The sequence below is a fragment of the Solea senegalensis genome, linkage group LG2 (genome assembly GCF_019176455.1).
Source record: "Solea senegalensis isolate Sse05_10M linkage group LG2, IFAPA_SoseM_1, whole genome shotgun sequence".
NCBI lineage: Eukaryota > Metazoa > Chordata > Actinopteri > Pleuronectiformes > Soleidae > Solea > Solea senegalensis.
Genome location: NC_058022.1, coordinates 25,279,039 through 25,296,882, shown reverse-complemented (window position 1 = coordinate 25,296,882; position 17,844 = coordinate 25,279,039). Strand labels below are relative to the sequence as shown.

At 39.2% G+C, this 17,844-nt stretch overlaps 1 protein-coding gene across 1 annotated transcript in view; it reads right to left on the bottom strand.

Moving 5' to 3' along the window:
- Positions 1–2,944: 2,944 nt before the first annotated feature.
- ptgfrnb (prostaglandin F2 receptor inhibitor b) overlaps positions 2,945–17,844 on the bottom strand; it is a 63,833-nt gene continuing 48,933 nt past the window's right edge. The window contains exons 12-15 of the mRNA XM_044019628.1: positions 8,071–8,257; positions 7,822–7,940; positions 5,798–5,848; positions 2,945–5,186 (exon numbers count right to left, since the gene is read on the bottom strand). Of these exons, the coding sequence (XP_043875563.1) occupies positions 5,074–5,186; positions 5,798–5,848; positions 7,822–7,940; positions 8,071–8,257 (470 nt within the window). The 3' untranslated portion in view covers positions 2,945–5,073. The remainder of the gene's footprint in view (positions 5,187–5,797; positions 5,849–7,821; positions 7,941–8,070; positions 8,258–17,844) is intronic.

Genomic DNA, 17,844 nt, shown 5'->3' with positions numbered 1-17,844 from the left:
GATGACAGACCATAGCTCCACCATATACAGTATATACAATACGCTTTACTATTGTTTTATTTGACAATTATTTTTGACATAATGATTTAACCTTTTTTTAATTTCAGTGTGTTGTGCTCGCTTTCGACGGAATTTTATTTTTTTTAAGGAAACAGAAACAGGACTGCTTGAGAAAATGCCTTCTTTGAGTAATGTTAAATAAACACGTACATCTTGTTGTAACTGCTATTGTTGAGTCCATTGTCCCGTTAACTCGATTAGGATTTTTTTCCCCCTTCTTCTAGTGTCTTGTATTCTATCCTCCGCTTCTTGAGCTGTCAATCAAAGTGCAAGGAGGAGTTCTAGTGGTGTGCTAAACGTGTTGAAAATGACCAATAAGAAGAGGGCCAGAGTATTTCCTATGTCTGGGAGTGACGTCACTCCTGAAGTGGCAAGTCTGAAAAAACATGAATGCAAACGTACACATAAACAGTGTACGTCGTACAGTATGTGAAACTAATATGACAGAAGTGCTATTCACAGTAAAAGTAGCAGTGCGTGAATCTGTGTAATTTGCACGTGCATATTTAATTGCTTTACTGTACATTTGATGCAAATGTGACGCCATACTAGGGCCTTTGTTACTGCACACACACATTGTAGGGTAATATCAGGGCAAAGTGTCCTGCAACTGAGAGAAACAGGCAGTTATGAGGCAAACGTGCTACACCCACAAACTTCTTAACACAGCAGGGAGTCACGCTTTGGCATTTGATGTCACAAATCATTATACTGTACGTATGAATGTGTGTGACGATGAGATAATGAGAGAAAAAAAAAATCCCATCACTGTGTTTGAATGGGACAAGAAAGCAGAGCGGTGCGATGGAGTCGAGGTGTTCGGCTGCTGTAAACAATAGTGAAGACAAAGAGAGAGCGTGTGGCCTCTGGTAAACTCCGGGGAGATAAGGCTGGTACATTTTTTTCGTCAGAATTTTTTTTTGTTTTGTTTTGAGGAGCGTGCCTCAAGCTGTAACATGTTAGCGCTGGAGCCGAGGGTAGCACCGTGAAATGTGCCATCTCCGGAACAGCATGAGCGCACAAGTGGTGAGGAATATCTCTCTCACACACACACACACAGCCAAGTCAATTAAAGAAGATAATGGTTTAAAATGTGACAAAGCCACATTGGCAAATGATCCATGAGACGTCAGAACACACTGGGAGGGGGAAACTGGGTCAAATGGATCCAGAGAGAGAGAGGGTGTGTGAGTGAAGATCCAGAGCCAATCAACACTCAATCTTTCCTCTCTGTCATTTTTATCTCATGTGGAGTCAAGAGAGGGAAACGAGGGAGAGAGAGAGAGGGTTGGATGGAGAGACTGTTGTTAAAGAGGTGTGAAAATTAAAATTCTAGAGAGCCACTGAGGTTTCAACTCATCTGCATCTTTAATCAAGAGTGAGAGTGAAAGACGGATTGGTGTGATGAGGAGAGAGATACTGTGAATGAGAGATGAAAAGGGGAAGCCATGGAGATGGAATGAAGGAGGGACTGAGGACAAAAAAGTCAGAGACAGAGAGGAAAAAGAAGCAGCAGCTTTATGTTGAATTATAAAATATTGATTCTATGGGAAGTTTTTTTCCCCATCCGGATGTTTGGAAGCCAAGAAAAACCTGATTGATGGCTTTGCAAGAGATGGAGGGGGAAAAAAAAAACAAATTGGCCCACATTTGTCACAAGTCTGAGCAGAAACTGTGATCATGACCACATCAGAGTCTTTGAAAAAATTCTGCCGCCGCATCTCGACAATAAGATGTTGCAGTGTGGGACAATCCGGACTGCACTACCACGGTTTTCCGTTTATTTAGTTTTAATCACACAAAAAATACACTTACACTGAAATGTTGAAATGATGTGATGTTGGGTGATGGTTACTTTGTCTATTTTTACATTTTAATATTAAAGGTGTGCTAGAATGTGACAAAAACATGTCTCTGTTTGTTCAGGAAGTCCGTAGATAGCTGGTCCTTGTGGATTTTCTTTTGTACATACTGTACACACAGTAAATAAAAACACTATTGTGTTTCTTTGTGTTTGTTCATCAGCAGAATGTATGTATAAATAACTGGGATCCCTGTTTCAAAGACCAGCAACTGGTCCAGTGTGTAACATCATGTGTTTTTGTAGCCTTTTGTATGCAGAGAGTGCACATTATGCAAATTAGCCACATAAACCAACTTTAAAACATATGTATCTATGGTAACCTTATCAGCTCATGGACAACTTGACATACTGTACTTGCCAACAACATTGTTGGTATAGGTGGGCCACCGTAGTTTCCAAACAAACTTAATAAAGGGATAGGTGAGAGTAAATCCGCACTCTATTTTTTTTTTTTTAACCTGTCCTGTCCAGTACCCAGGACATGTAATATGGTTGACTGCATGTCTTGTGGTGTCGGACAGATTTGTTATGTGCAGGGCGAGTCTGTGATACTCGGAACTGCAGTATTTTTATTTATTTGTTTTATGATTATGTGTTGTGGGCAGCCGGACCGGACAGGGGGACAGGGAGTGGACTGACAAGGGGAGGAGGGAGGGAGGAAGGGAGAAAGGGTAAAGACCACGGTAAATCAGCACTCTAACCGCTGATGTCACTTATTCTTACAAGTTATAGTCTGCAAAATGTGTTTCATTGTCTTCCACCAGGTTATACTGTATAAGCATGAAGAAGTAAACAAAAACTATCAGAATGAACACATCTTACAAATCTATTTATTAAAAAAAAAAAAACACAACCATCATATTCGTTGAAATAAAATAAAATCATCCTGGAGAAGCCTTGTAGTGACAGGGGCCCCATTACCCATCTGTGTGTTAGTTGTAAATACTGCAACAGCATGATCACAGACACATAATCACCCGTAGACCATCAATCTATACCAAACACACATATTGTTTTCAATATTTCTTAAAAGAATCACAGGGCTGTGATCTGGGTTATTGAGATTCCTTTGTGTTTTTTTTATTTCTTTTCTTCAGCCAGACCAAATTCATGTTTAAAATGTAGAAAATACTTTGACTACGTGGCCTCATATTGCTCATAAAGTTCTCTTAGTTGCTTAAAATACTGCGTAAAGTTTTAAATAATCAAACCAGGCTCTAACCAAGCCCAGTCGAACCCACATTATTACAAACCTAACAGGTGTTTTTGGATCGTACCGAGTTTAGACACAACACACACACACACACAACACGTGTGTGTGTGTTGTTACTGGAGGTGTGTGTTCACACTTAAAGCCAACAGGGTACACCAGTCAACGTTTATATTCATTTGATGGCTTTGAAAGTTACCACAGAGTCTGATTTATTTTACACTGTATTATTAATATTATTATTAATGGGATCCTTTACTGTTGTAGGAAACAAAACACCTAAAATATTTTTAAAAGCCAAAAATTAAAAAAAAAAAAAAAGAGGGTGTGGAGGTGGTTGGATTTGAAAAAAAGTCCAGTTAGCATAGCTTAAAATAGCACAAAAAAACACAGTCTAAAGACTGACTTAAAAAAATAACACAGGGGTAAATAATCAATTTAATGACGGCTGCGTTCCATTTAGCTTCCTCACTTTCAGGGTGTGTCCTGACTTGACATGAACCAAACAAAGGATCATCAACGGCTGCTCTTGTCCTGCTCTGACATGTCAAAATGGCTGCCGTGGAAAAGGCACATAGCAGCAGCACGAAATGTCACAGAGGAACCTGTTGTGTCTGGTTTCTTTAGCGTCCACAGGGACATAAAACGAATAAAAAGATGGTTTAACGATGGATTAAACACTATAATCTGTTATACTTTACTTTGCTGTTCACAGAGCTAGATCATCCACTTCCTCACCCACCTAAAAGTCTGCAGTTAGACAGGTCTTTCAGAAAACACTGAGAGACATGCATGATTTTCCTATGGGTTTCTGTCAAGATCGATATGTAGGAGACTTTAAACCTGAAAAAGGCCTGTGCTCATTATTGATATCTGCCATAAAAAAGTAAAAAAAAAAGTACATGCATGTCTTTGTCTCACATCCTGTAGTACAGCACTCACACGGTGTACGAAAAATACACAAGACTCAGGCAAAAAACAACAGCTGGGTACATTTCTGAATATCTATGAAAGACGAGTGCTTGTCGTCTGTGGCAGTTCAAGTGTTTGATCTGGCAAAAAAATGGACCAAGCACACAAATATTGGCACCACGTACTGAATTCCTCACACACAAACACACCAAAAACTGCATATCTCATTGTAAAGCTTAATAATAATTATTTTTTATTTTTTTTAAATCTCTCTTAATTTTCAAAAAACTAGAGGTGAGAATAAAGATTTGTGTCGTCCCTTTGTTCAGGGTGAGAATACTCTGGGGTGCTAGTTCTAGTGCAATACCTCTTGTATGAAAAACACACATGGCGCACTTGCATTTTCTGGGACCTCTGCTGCCAAACGATGAACATGATGCTAAAAAAGCAAGACCTGAACTGATGACAGAAACCTCGGGCTACTTTAACTCTCATGGCGTCTCCGCATGGACACAGCGTCCAAACAAACGAAGATCCACCTGTGTTTGGGAGATCCAGTTACCGAAACATGGCGACATCATGTGCAGAGGCAGCAGGTGAGTTTAGTGGTCCTTTATTCCCAAGTGGCAGTGACGTCTCCTCCAAAATTCTGCGTCCCTCAGAGTCTCCTGTAGTGCTCTGGTTCTAATGGGGAGTGAATATATCCGTGTAAAAATCACTGGAAGCACCACAGATTTTGTTGGATTTTCAGAGCAACGGGTTATTTCCCCCATTGCTGCTAGTAAAAAAAAAAAAACTGAAAGTGTACTATAGTCCCCTCCCCTGCTCCTCCACTGCAGAGCTGATAGATCCTGAGCACCTCGGGATCAGGCTCCTGTTTCCAAAGCGGCACAGAGTTTTACTCCCAACGTCCGTCACTGGGAAACAGTTGCGTGTCCCAGAAATCGTCTACGGGTGTGTGTCTGTTTTGTGCGTGGTGCTTCCTGTGAGCGCTGCTGCAGTGTGTGGGTGCGGGGGAAAGTGTTTGTCAGTCCATCTCCAGGTCCATCAGTTTGTTGCGCGAGCGCGGGGTGTGTGCGGTGTTGCGGCAACAGCACTGTGCACAGATGAGACCCAGGACGAGAGAGAAGAGGCCCACACCTGGCAAAACACAGCACAGTTCAAATTGAATTCCGGGTCCTTTAAAACAAACCTCACAGCAGCTGTAGCTTCATTCATATGCACTTGACTGTATTCTGGTGAGGGATGGATATTTCTTGAGAAGTGTCCTCCAGTCAGACACATGAATATTGTATTATTTCTTTTTAATTGACTTTTCAAAAAAAATGCTTTCTAAAGACAACACCAAGGTGGAGAAATTGTCGTCTATCAAAGGGATGAGCTGGTAAGATACATGCATAATATATGAAATATGACTATTTTACTGACATTTCTGTAATGCCTAATATTATTTTGAATAGGTAACTGGTCTCAGAAGATACTCGATGTCGTGATATCAGTATCAAACATGTGAGATAAAGCAGCAAACACAACAACGATAACCTTTTGGCTAAACAGCTAAACTCTTCAGTGACAGCATGCACACACAACACACACAGTGCACTCTGCTGTGTAGTGACTATATGTCAGTACCTGATACATTCACACTAACAGAAACCTGAACTATCCCTTTAAGAAATTATGAGGTAAAACAATGATGATGATGATGATGAAAAAAAACAAAAACTGATAAGGAAAGTATTTTACATTACCTAAGGAAGCCGATGCACCATATAATAGAGGTAACTGTAGAGAGTCCCACACTAGAAAAGAAGAGGAAAAGTTAGGTATTTTTAAAGTGTCTGAATTAAAGCTCTAGTATGTAACTTCTGGCACCAAAGCACTGACAGTATCATTAATCGCCCCAGACATGGGCCATGCCTTAGGCAAGCTCTGAGCCCACTTTCCAACCCTTCGTCCAATATGATACGCGGTATTGGTCCGATATGATGCGCAGTATCAGTCATTTAGTCCCATACGATACACAGTATCAGTCATATTGGTCTGATAAGATACGCAGTATCAGTCATATTAGTCCGATACGATACACAGTATCAGTCATATTGGTCCGATACGATATGCAGTATCAGTCATATTAGTCCGATACGATACGCAGTATCAGTCATATTGGTCCCTAAGATACGCAGCGCAGTCATATCAGTCATATTGGTCCAATGCACAGTATCAGTCATATAGTCCATATGCAGTATCAGTCATAGGATCACAACTCATCCGGTCCGTATGATATGCAGTATCACGATCGCGCAGTATCAATCATATTAGTCCAACGGTACACAGTATCAGCATTGGTCCGATACGATGCGCAGTATCAGTCATATTAGTCCAATACGATACACAGTATCAGTCGTATTGGTCTGATACGATATGCAGTATCAGTCATATTGGTCCAATATGATATGCAGTATCAGTCATATTGGTCTGATAGGATACGCAGTATCAGTCATATTGGTCCGATACGTACATATCAGTCATATTGGTCTGGATACGCATAGTCATATTGGTCCGATACATACACAGTATCAGTCATATTGGTCTGAGTATCAATCATATTAGTCCAACGCATACACAGTATCAGTCATCATAATTGGCAGTATCAGTCATATAGTCCAATACGATATTGGTCTGATACAATATGTATCATATTGGTCCGATAGGATACACAGTATCAGTCATATTGGTCTGATACGATACGCAGTATCAATCATATTGGTCTGATACGATACGCAGTATCAGTCATATTGGTCCGATATGATAAACAGTATCAGTCATATTGGTCCGATATGATAAACAGTATCAGTCATATTCGTCTACAATACGTGTTATCAGTCCGATATGATACTCAATTTTGGTCCGATAGTGGTCAAAATCACTGGATCACTGGAAAGATAAAAATTAACAGTCCGGCACAATCCTAGATATATATATTGCATGCTTCACTATGCACAAACTATATTGACACATATACATGAACGCAAATAAAAATTCATGTTGTGGGCTGCTTATTTTAGGGAGACAAATATTTGTTAACACAGTTGGAGAATTATGTCTTGGAAATAGCTTGAAACAGGTTCATGTACATTTCCACCAAAGTGCAATATTATTGTATAAAGGGCTGTGTGCAATCAAGCAATTATGCAACAATGTGCTTTATATTGTCTATAATAGACCTGTCTTTAACATTAGCACTTTACTTAACAACTGTCCTTTTTGTATTGTATATGCATGCAAGAGTATGTGTGTGTATGTGAGTATGTCTTTTCCTCCTTTATGTAACATTTGTATTTCTGTGAGCCCTCATGTTCCTATGTTTTTGTTTCCCTGAATATATTTTAATTTTTATCACTTATAACATCAACCTGCCAAGGGACTACAGGCAGAAATTAGCCATAGGCTATACCCTGGCATAATTACATTTTAATGTTTATTAATATGCATTATTAAGTTATTTATAAAATGAATAAATAACAACTTCATAAAAGGTCAAAAATGACTGAAAGTATTGGTAAAAACTTGAGTTTGTGGTATCGGTGTCGGACACGGAAAATCGTTATCTTGCCATTCCTACTCTGTGTCTCCACAGACACCAAAACAAAACACAGCTATACTGAAAAGCATGGAGAGAGTCGTGTGTGGCAAACTCATCTGACGTTCATATTGAAAAGTTACACACTACAGCTTTAACGTGGTGACGGCTCTATGTGTGCACACTCCTCACCAGCGAACTGGACAGTGAGGAAGACTCTGGACGACGTCAGCTCTCCAGCCTGAGTCCAGGCTCCCGTTGAAGCGGACAGGTACCAGGGCGTGGCCACACAGAAATACTCGCCACTGTCACTGGAGACCACAGAACACACACACACACACACAGAGCAGGTGAGATCTGGGTCATTAGAACATTGCTTTTCCAACCCACTGAGACAAACTAGTTCTCCACATCTGTTTACCCATCAATAACCTCCCTCACCTGTCCTGAGTGCCAAAAATGTTCAGCAGGTATGAGTGCGTGTCCCTGCGCTCCACTGAGATCTCACTGGAGGAGTTACGAGCCTCTGCCTTCACCACGCCAAAGCGGTCGACGCTCGCCACCTGGTTGGTCGTTTGTCCACCACGCAGCCTGGTGAAAAACCAACGCACCTCATAGGCCAGGTCATCTGAGAAAAACACAACAGAATCAGAATAGGTTATTAATACCTGGGGGGAAATTTAACATTTAACATGAAACATAAACATGACAAGAAATATTAAATAAGGTTTTTGGAAGCAAAACTTTGCCTGACAACATTTAGATCCATATTTGTCCAAATGTCGATGCTTTATAGATTTGTTTCCCTAATGGCGAACACCCACTTTTTCATCCATAGTCTATGGGTTGGATGTATCCGTTGCATTTTGTGTAATGTGTAATTCACTATTTCTAATAGGCATGGGGTGATTATAAAATGTCAGGATAATTGTGAGCATATTTGTCATTTGTGATAACAATAATTACGATAACACACAGTGATAATAATGCACACTAACAAGTGTAAAGAGGATATTATTACAACACAAGAAACTTTTATAACTCTTTTTGTGTTAAAATATCAGTTGAACCATTTATTTGGCCTTAATAGGAATTTCACTTAAATTGACTGAAGTGTTACTTAAACACTATACTGCTTTATTATTATAATAATAACAATAACAATAATAATAATAATAATTAAATACAAAATCTGCTTTAACTTTAAAGTGTCAGTAATAAAGTCAGTTTAACTTTGGTTCAAAAACACATTGAGCAAGACTTATCATTGCTAATCATAGAGATCCGAAAATGACTATAAAGGATTAAACTTGAAAATAAATCACGAGGACTGTATGTTGGCAAGGGTTGCTCATGTACAATATTAATGATTTAAGCCATTCACGACTATCCTGATAATGGAAGTTCACCATGATGAACCCATCTTTTTTTAAATTATGTGTGATAATATATATTGTTCCATCATTAGCGTTTCTCCCACAGTCCATAAATAAAAGAATGATGGACGCAAAGAAAGGTGGGTAGTTATAACAAAAGAAAGAAAAAGGGGACCAGAGAGAATTTGTGATAAAAGATATTCTTTGGAGTGGGGGCGAGTGAGCTAATTATTTCCTAGAAAAAGATGGAGAGAGAGAGACAGAGAAAGAGAGATGCACAAACTAGTCATTAGTCTGTCAAGGAGGAGAAGGACTATTAACACACACACACACACACACACACATTTTTGGGTAGCTATTCTTCTTAGGACTCTGCACAGACTTCCATACATTTGAACAGACTAAACAAATATTGCCTTAACGATAACCAGTTAATCTAATCCTAACCTAAACCTAACCAGAATTCAAATCTCTGACCTAAACGTAACCCGTTCCTCATAAATAATGTTCTACCTCATTAACACCAGGTTTTGGTTTCAACAAGGACTACCGACTCTGACAAGGTCAGTGTTTATGCCAGAAAAGGTCCTAAAGAGGTGGAAAACACAAGACAACACACACACACACACACACGCAGTGTGGCACAATAAGCCCCATGCAGTCATCCTCTGTCATTTTACAGACAAATAGAGGAAATGGGTGAAAAAGAATAAAGGAATATAAAATAACTTTTGCAAATGACAAGGCTGGAAAAAAGACAAATGATGATGAAAAACAATTATGAAAAGGAGAAAAAGAGAGACGGAAACGCAAAGGTGAAGGAGGAGGAGAGTGGATGAAGCGAACATAATGATGAGAAAGAAAGAGAAAGAGAGGAGGGGGAGAATGAACTCACCCAGAGCGGAGTAATGAATCACATCTCAATTTCTCTCCCCCATTCTCACAAATGGTTTTAATATTCAAGTGCTACATCATTAAAATCAGTAGTAGTATCATCAGCAGCAGCAGCAGCAGCAGCAATAGTACTGACACCGCCGTCTGTGTCATGCTCCTGAAAACTTAGTCCTACTGCCTTTCAGTAGAAAACATGTTACACTCACTGGCCTCTTGTTGCTGCATTGGCCTCTACTGTGGTTACTAATGAGTTTTATATTTTAACACAATGAATAAACTTTCACTTTTCTTTTAAAATGAGTGAAAATATTTATACTTTTTTCTATCATCCTTTAAAAAAGGTAAACAAAGCTTGCTGTATTTATTGGATTAACACCAATATCAAACATCATATTCTGTTTAATAAGAGAGTTTTTCTGATTTTTTTACTACTTTATCACAACTACAGAGGCTAATACTGTGTAATATATCAATATATCTGACAAATATAATATAAATATTAAACAGTAAAAATAATTACATGTACTTTTACAAAAATGTAGCAATTGGAAGCCTACAATTAACACTGGCAGAGGAGCTGAACAACTTCTTTGCCCGCTTTGAGAGCGCCACACACCTGCACACGTTGCCTCCCCACAACAACCCCCTCTCCTCTCTCTAGGAGCACAAGGTGAAGAAAAACCTGAGAGCAGTACACCCCCAGGAAAGCTGCTGGACCTGACGGCATCCTGGGGGACGGTGGTCAAAGCATGTGCACACCAGCTGGCAGGGCTCTTCACCAAGCTGTTCAACCTCTCCCCGATACATGTCACCATATTCGTGGAATGAGTGCTTGCAGCGGAAGCCCATTTTCAGACTTTACCCGGCAAAGAGTAATACTATTTTCTGATAAGTTGCTAATTCAAGACAGCTGTATGACTGGACTACACAGAGCAATCTGCCTTCGCATCACCCATTCCTAGATTACTAATTTATTTGCTGTGACTTTATCACTTCTCAGCGTGAGAAATGTCATGTGTGGCGTTGGAGCATGTGAACTTATTGAAATGCATGTCAGCGTGTGACTATGAATTTAACAATAACCAGTAAATGCTTATGTGCAATGACAATAAAGTCTATTCTATTCAATTTGTTTTTTATTGTGACATTATGATGGAATATTGTGATATCATTTTAAGATGGTTTGGGCTGAGAAGTCCAATGTAGCTTAAATGTTAAGTCTTTTTTGTTTAACAGCTTTTGGAATATTAGCTGAAAGAAAAGTACACAGACATTTAATTATTACATTTTACTCAGACGTTAACTACATTACTGGCCCTTGTTTCATTAGATAAACCTATAATACTTGATGGGTTACCATACCGGTTAATAACCCCTACACGGTATTTGGCACACACAACCAGTGAAGCAACATTTCTATGGATAAAAAAGTTAACAGTGCTAAGTATATACTACTGATTTACGGTGAAACAAACACCGACTTACTTTTTTTCTTTAAAACCTAAAATCCTCAAATTACTTTTTTTTGTCATAGACAGAAAAGTTTATCTCACATTTGAAAACGGATAGTGAAGAGGACGATGAAGACGCCTCAGGACACTCTTGTCCACAGCGCTCCATTCGACCAATGAGGAGCAAACGGGACGTGACACTGGGCCGGGACGCGAATGGGTCAAGTGGCCACACACACACACACACATAAACACAACACACACATGCACATACACACACACACACCCCTCCAGACATGCTGACCAGAATGAACTGATGAGTAAAGTTGTGACACAGCGACATGAAGACTGAAACACCACAGTGACACTTTTCTTTAAACTCATCAATAATGACATCATCAAAGTTTTAAGTGAAAATTCAAATGATTTGATTTTTATCTCTGTTAGCTCGAGGGCTAGTCACCCAAGAGTCCACATTAAAACGTTTGGCTTACAATACTTTGAAAACACAACGTATTTATTTATTTTATCAAATTTTTGGATCACTGCACTTTAAAATTCCACCTATTATTTCCTGCCGATTTATTTAAAGGATCTTTTTCGAACACTTTTTGCATTTGTTACTTTATACGGTAATGTAAGCATCTAAGACACAATCATTTACTGTAAAGACACTCAAAGTACAGTCAAACTTTTTACAGGGCGGGGTCTGGAACACGTTTATAGATGTATGTATCTATTTGTATTGATTTTTTTAAAAACATTTTTTAAATATCATTCTACTGAATCCTTTTAATTCTGCCCTTATATGTAGCATAAAAGAAATTGATTGATTTGATTGATAAAATATCATCAATTCAACACAAGTTGAACCTACAGATACACTCACACAAGCATCCACACAGATGACCTACATATATTATTATATTATATTATACATATACACTTCAATCAGATTTATCTGCATATAATTCCAAAATATGATGGAAAAGACTAAAATACAGCAGCAATACTAGAACTGCAATTAAGCACAGTATAATAATGTGATAGTACATCTTTTTCTTTGCCTGCCCATTTCCGTCTTTAGTTTTGCTAGTACAGGCACAGCATACAATTTATTAATTACAATTAATTTCTGTTCACAAAGACCAAACAGAGGCAGAATAATAACATCAACAACAATCACGAGCAGCTTTAAAAACAAAGTTGTGCCGCACAGAATTACACTGTGTGTCGTCCTTGTTCTTAGGTCTGGAAGTAAGAATAACTTAAAATTTTGTGATGACAGGAAAAAACTATTTTAATCTCCTATATATTTGCCAAGACTATACCCTTATATAATCACATCATTTAAAAGCTGCCGAGCCGAGCCAGTCAACAGATACTGTGACGTTGTGATAACACCGGGGTTAGCGTCACACGGCAGCGCTTTATGATCAAAGACATGTTTTTGCATAATTCCACGTGACTGACGGCGGGACCAGCGTTTAAAGAACAGATGTATAATTAGAAAAGCCTTCGCTTTTTCGCAGTTAGACTCCCTCCGTTAACCATCTTTGTTCTTGGCGGTGGGGAAGACGGACGAGTGAGGTAAGGAAGAGGGGATTTGAACGTCTTAAAGACAGAGTGACATCTCAAGATGCTTCATACGAGAGTGTGTCATATCACCCTATACATATGGGTGGTGCTATAGGAGTATGAGATCCTGCAGCAGCAGCAGCAGCAACAGCAGCAGCAGCAGCAGCAGCTGTTCCTCTGCTGCCCCCCCATCAAGACCTTTCTATTCCCCTGTATGAACTCATGAACTCTGTGACTCCCACCACAGCAGTCATTTGATCATTTACAGGCTCTGCGTGTGTGTGTGTGTGTGTGTCTGTGTGTGTGTGTGTTGCCTTACTGCACAGCCCTCCTGTGAACACACAGTGACCATACTTAATGTTTAATCCAACAGAACGGCATTTGTTATTGCATATTTTGATGAAAAGAGGGAAAAAGCACTACATGATTGAAAAGAAGAAAAATAGGTGACGTGGAGTGGTGGGTGATCGATTAAATCTCAGACATAATTGACTACTGTTCGGAGCTATGAGAGAGAGACACACACAGGGAGAGAGAGACACGCAGTGTTGCCTCTTGCTGTGGCGTGTATGGTGTTGTTTCAAACTAGTTTGACGTCCAGAATTTTCCCATCTTTTGTATTGGGGGTCTAGTGCGCATGCACCACTTATAACGGGAGTCTATGGTAAAGATTTTTGCGCGCTGAAGGAACGGGAGACACGTCCCTTGACTGTTCACTCGCTGTAAACAAGTGAGAACATCTTTAAACTACATTTAAATCCAGATTACACACAATACTAATGGTCTGCATAATGTAGGGCTGTCAAAGCTAACGCGATGAAATAATTTAACGCAGAAGTTATCCACGCAAAACAGTCACTTGCCTGCAGTCAGTCAGATAAGAGACGGAAATAGCAGCTATAGATGGAGAGAGGTGAGGGAATGTTGGGCGGAAGGTTTCATTTCAAGAAGCTGTGCACACTTCAAGCATAGCCATAAACGTTATACCTTTAGATAATGTACAAAAACAAATGTAAACTCTTTCTATGTGCTTTCATTGGAGCTCCCCGACTGCTTTTAGGGACATTTAAACAGGCAGAAGACACGGGGACACACGCAGACACTCGTAAAAATTCTTCCTTTGTTGACACCAGTATATTGAGCACAGCATGAGACAGTTAGAGAACACCTCCATGACGACAAATGAATTTGACTTTTTCTCATTAATTTGAAAAGAGCAATTTAAGAGGCCGCTTTATGAAGAAAAAAGAAACACAAATTGCGCTTTATGGCCGACATCAATCTATTTTTCTTCCATTAAACAAACTCATCATATCATATCCGCTCACTCAGCTTCAAATGAAGTCAAATTACCTGGAAAAAGGTGGGGTTTGGAGTTTTTAACAAACTACTTGGACTACTTGCAGCGAGAGCACAGGTTTCAAACAAAGGAATGAAGCAACACGGAGCAGAATCTGACACACTGGCAGCGATTGACGGCCATGTTAGCTTCATCGCTAATGACACAGGTTTGGATGGTGCAGCAGGTTCAGTGATATGGAAGGTGTGTGTCTGTGTGTATTCTGGTAGTTGGATGGCAGAGGAGGAAATACAGTACATCTCTAATAGAATATCTGGCTCCTGTCTGAGCTAATAAAACTAAAATGGCTGCCTGTGGAAATGAAGACAGTCTGATTGGATTTCGCTGGATTAATCCCTCGAGGAGAGACAAAGGCGTAAAACTCTCGAAAACTCTCTCCCTCTCTTTCTCACACACACTGAAAAGACAATTACCACCAGTGCTCCTAATGAAACCGTGTGTGTGTTCTCTACTCCATAAAGCAGGGCAGCAGTGGTAGAGTGGAATACTAAGTGCTATAAAAACAAGATTTATTCACACAGAAAACAAAGCAACTGGGATGCAAAGTTTCCCCGGCATGTTTAATAAGACCTCTGCCAAATTACATGCAATTTTGGATACATGGCATGTTTTACTTCTGGATACGAGTTATCATTTGCAGATAGGGTTGGAAAATTTTGTGAATTTTCAAAATTGGAAACTTTCCATTTTCCAAATTCCCATACTAAAGTTCCCATGGAAAGTTTTCCACCTCTTTGCAACCCCATTTGCAGCTAAACGTTGGTATCTAAAGACTAGAGCATACAATACATTTATTAAAGTCCAACACATAGGTGTTTACATTTCCATATTTGTTTTTAGTAGAATCAATTAATTCATTGATTCTCCATGGAGTAATGTTTCTGCAAAGCTCTCAATCAAATACTGATTGTAGAGGCAAGCACTTTCACATCAACAGTAGCAAGAGCCTGCTGCAGGTCCTGGGGTGACATTGTGGGATTTTTGGAGAATTCTTGCTTGGACAGCGAGACCTGGGCCTGTTGGCAGTTGTTTTGAATGTCCTCCACTTGTAGACTATTTTCCAGACAGTGGAATGACTGATTTAAATTATTTTGAGATCTTTTTAAATCCCTTACCAGACTCATAAGCTGCTCAGGCCTCAGATAGCTCTTTCAATCTCACCATGGTGTTCACTCTCACTTCAACAGTCAGGAGCAAACCAAACTAAATGTCTGAGGTTTATTAAATAGGTTTTATTATTGTTTAGTAACACAACTTGAATCTCCCTCCTACACATGCTTTCATGTATATATATATATGTATACATATATATATATATATATATATATATATATATATACACACATACTGTATATAGATATAGCTGTGTAAGAATCAATCTGCTCCCATGAAGAAACAACAGCCCACAACATGACTCAGCTAAAATGCTGTTGCAGATATTTTTTATTTACACTACACTTTCACAGTCTTATTGATTTATATCTGATTTAACATACCGATACCCAGCGCTTGTGACCAGCATTGGACCGACACCAGTACTGAGTATCGTATCGGCTCATCCCCATTATAAACTGACTAAATATTTTGTTACAGACTCAATTCCTGGCATTATCTTTAGGCAATTTCATCACTAAAATATGGTTATAGCAGATTCACACTCATTTAAACTGTTATTTTAAGTGCTACATTCTAATTCTCACTTTTGTCTCACTTTTGGTGCAGAATATTTTATGTAATCAAATTTTTTTGTGTGTGTTTATACTTATTTATGTATTGGGTATTTTTCTATTCATTTATTTACTTTGGTGGTGACGGTAGCTCAGTGGTAGAGCGAGTCCAGTTGGAAGATTGTGGGTTTGATTTCCGGGTCTGTTAGTCTACATGCTGATGTGTCCTTCAGCAAGACATTTCCACAGATTCCTTTAAACCTGCATTTCTGCTCCTGTTCCTATTTAACTGAAGACTTAATGGAGTGAAAATGATGGTGCTGTTCTGCTGCTCAGGACTATCTGCTCAGAATTTGCAATTTGTGGTTTACCATCACCATGATCCTCTTCCGCTCACTCTCCTTCGACCATAAGTGTCTTGAAGTTTGGATTGAAAACCCTCACTAGCTCACCACAGTGTGTACTGTAAATATAAGAACTGAGTGAGTCACTCGCTGACATTTCATGCTGAACCATAAGTGGAGGTGGTTGCAGTCATCAAGAGGCCACTCAATATTCAACATGCTTTTTTTTTGGGACAATAAATGAACAAATAACCATTGAGTATCCTTAAAACCTTTTTTTTTTCATATGATTTTGGAAAAAGCATTGGATTTCATTGTATCTATCACTTTAGTTTTTCTTTGTGACCAATTTAGAGTCAACTTCAGAGTCAGTTTATACTAAGAAAAAAAGTTTGAACATTTAAAGAAGTGACAATTTACAATTAGGTCTGAACGATATGGTTAAAAATCTTATTACAATAAACATATATACATACATATATGTATGTATATAAAATGTGCATACTGTATATGTATGTATGTATACGTGACCAGAAATAAGGTAATTTAGTCTCTTCTGTAGTGACATTAACATGTTTTCCATGCTCATGTCACAGCAAATGCAGATGTAAGATTTCTTCATTATGTACATACACACACATATATATATACACACATATATATGTACATATATATATATATATACACACACACACACACACAACATGTTACCTGTTACTTTTTTTGGTATGATATATACATATTATCATACATATCATAGCAAAAAAAAGTACCAGGTACTATCTGTAATGGATTCGAGTAGTGCTAGAACAGTATAATGGAAAAGCCCCATTAGTTTGCTTATGCCTTGGGCCAGCTGTGATTCCTAGTGCTGGTCCCAGGCCCGGATAAATGGAGATGGTTGCGTCAGGAAGGGCATCTGGCATAAAACCTTTGCCAAATCAAATATGCAGGTTTCCACTGTGGCGACCCCTACTGGGAGAACCCGGAAGAATAGTGCAAATCTTAGCCTGATTATATTAATTCACATTTTGTTGTTAATTCACAAGAAACAGTTAATGGAGTGACCCACTCTCATCCCCTTCCACTTCATCCTCTCAACAACTCTTCCTCGCTCTCCTCTCTCCCCTATGTTAGAATTCACATTTTTTTCCCTCTCCTCCTCATCACTCTCTTTAGGAAACACTGCACGCTGTTCTCTCGACACTTTCCCTCCATTTACTGCCACTTCTATTCACTCCTCTCCCACTCTTGCTCACTTTAACAATCTGGTTTAAGCCCCCCACCCCAATTCACTCCTGCATTCTCTCCATCTCGCCCAACTCTGCTTTCTCTACCTCGCTCTGTCTCCCCGGCTGGCTAACGGAGCGTGAGATTGGCTAATTAACGGCTGCCTGTCGGCCTTGGAGAGACAGCTGGGTAATTTGGTGAGTGTGGAGAGGAGGTGGTGAAGAGAGTGAGGAGGAAATGAGGAGAGGAGCAGCCAAAAACTGGAGAGAGAGAGAGAAGGATGTGTCAGTATATTTACCATACGATTTACGTTGC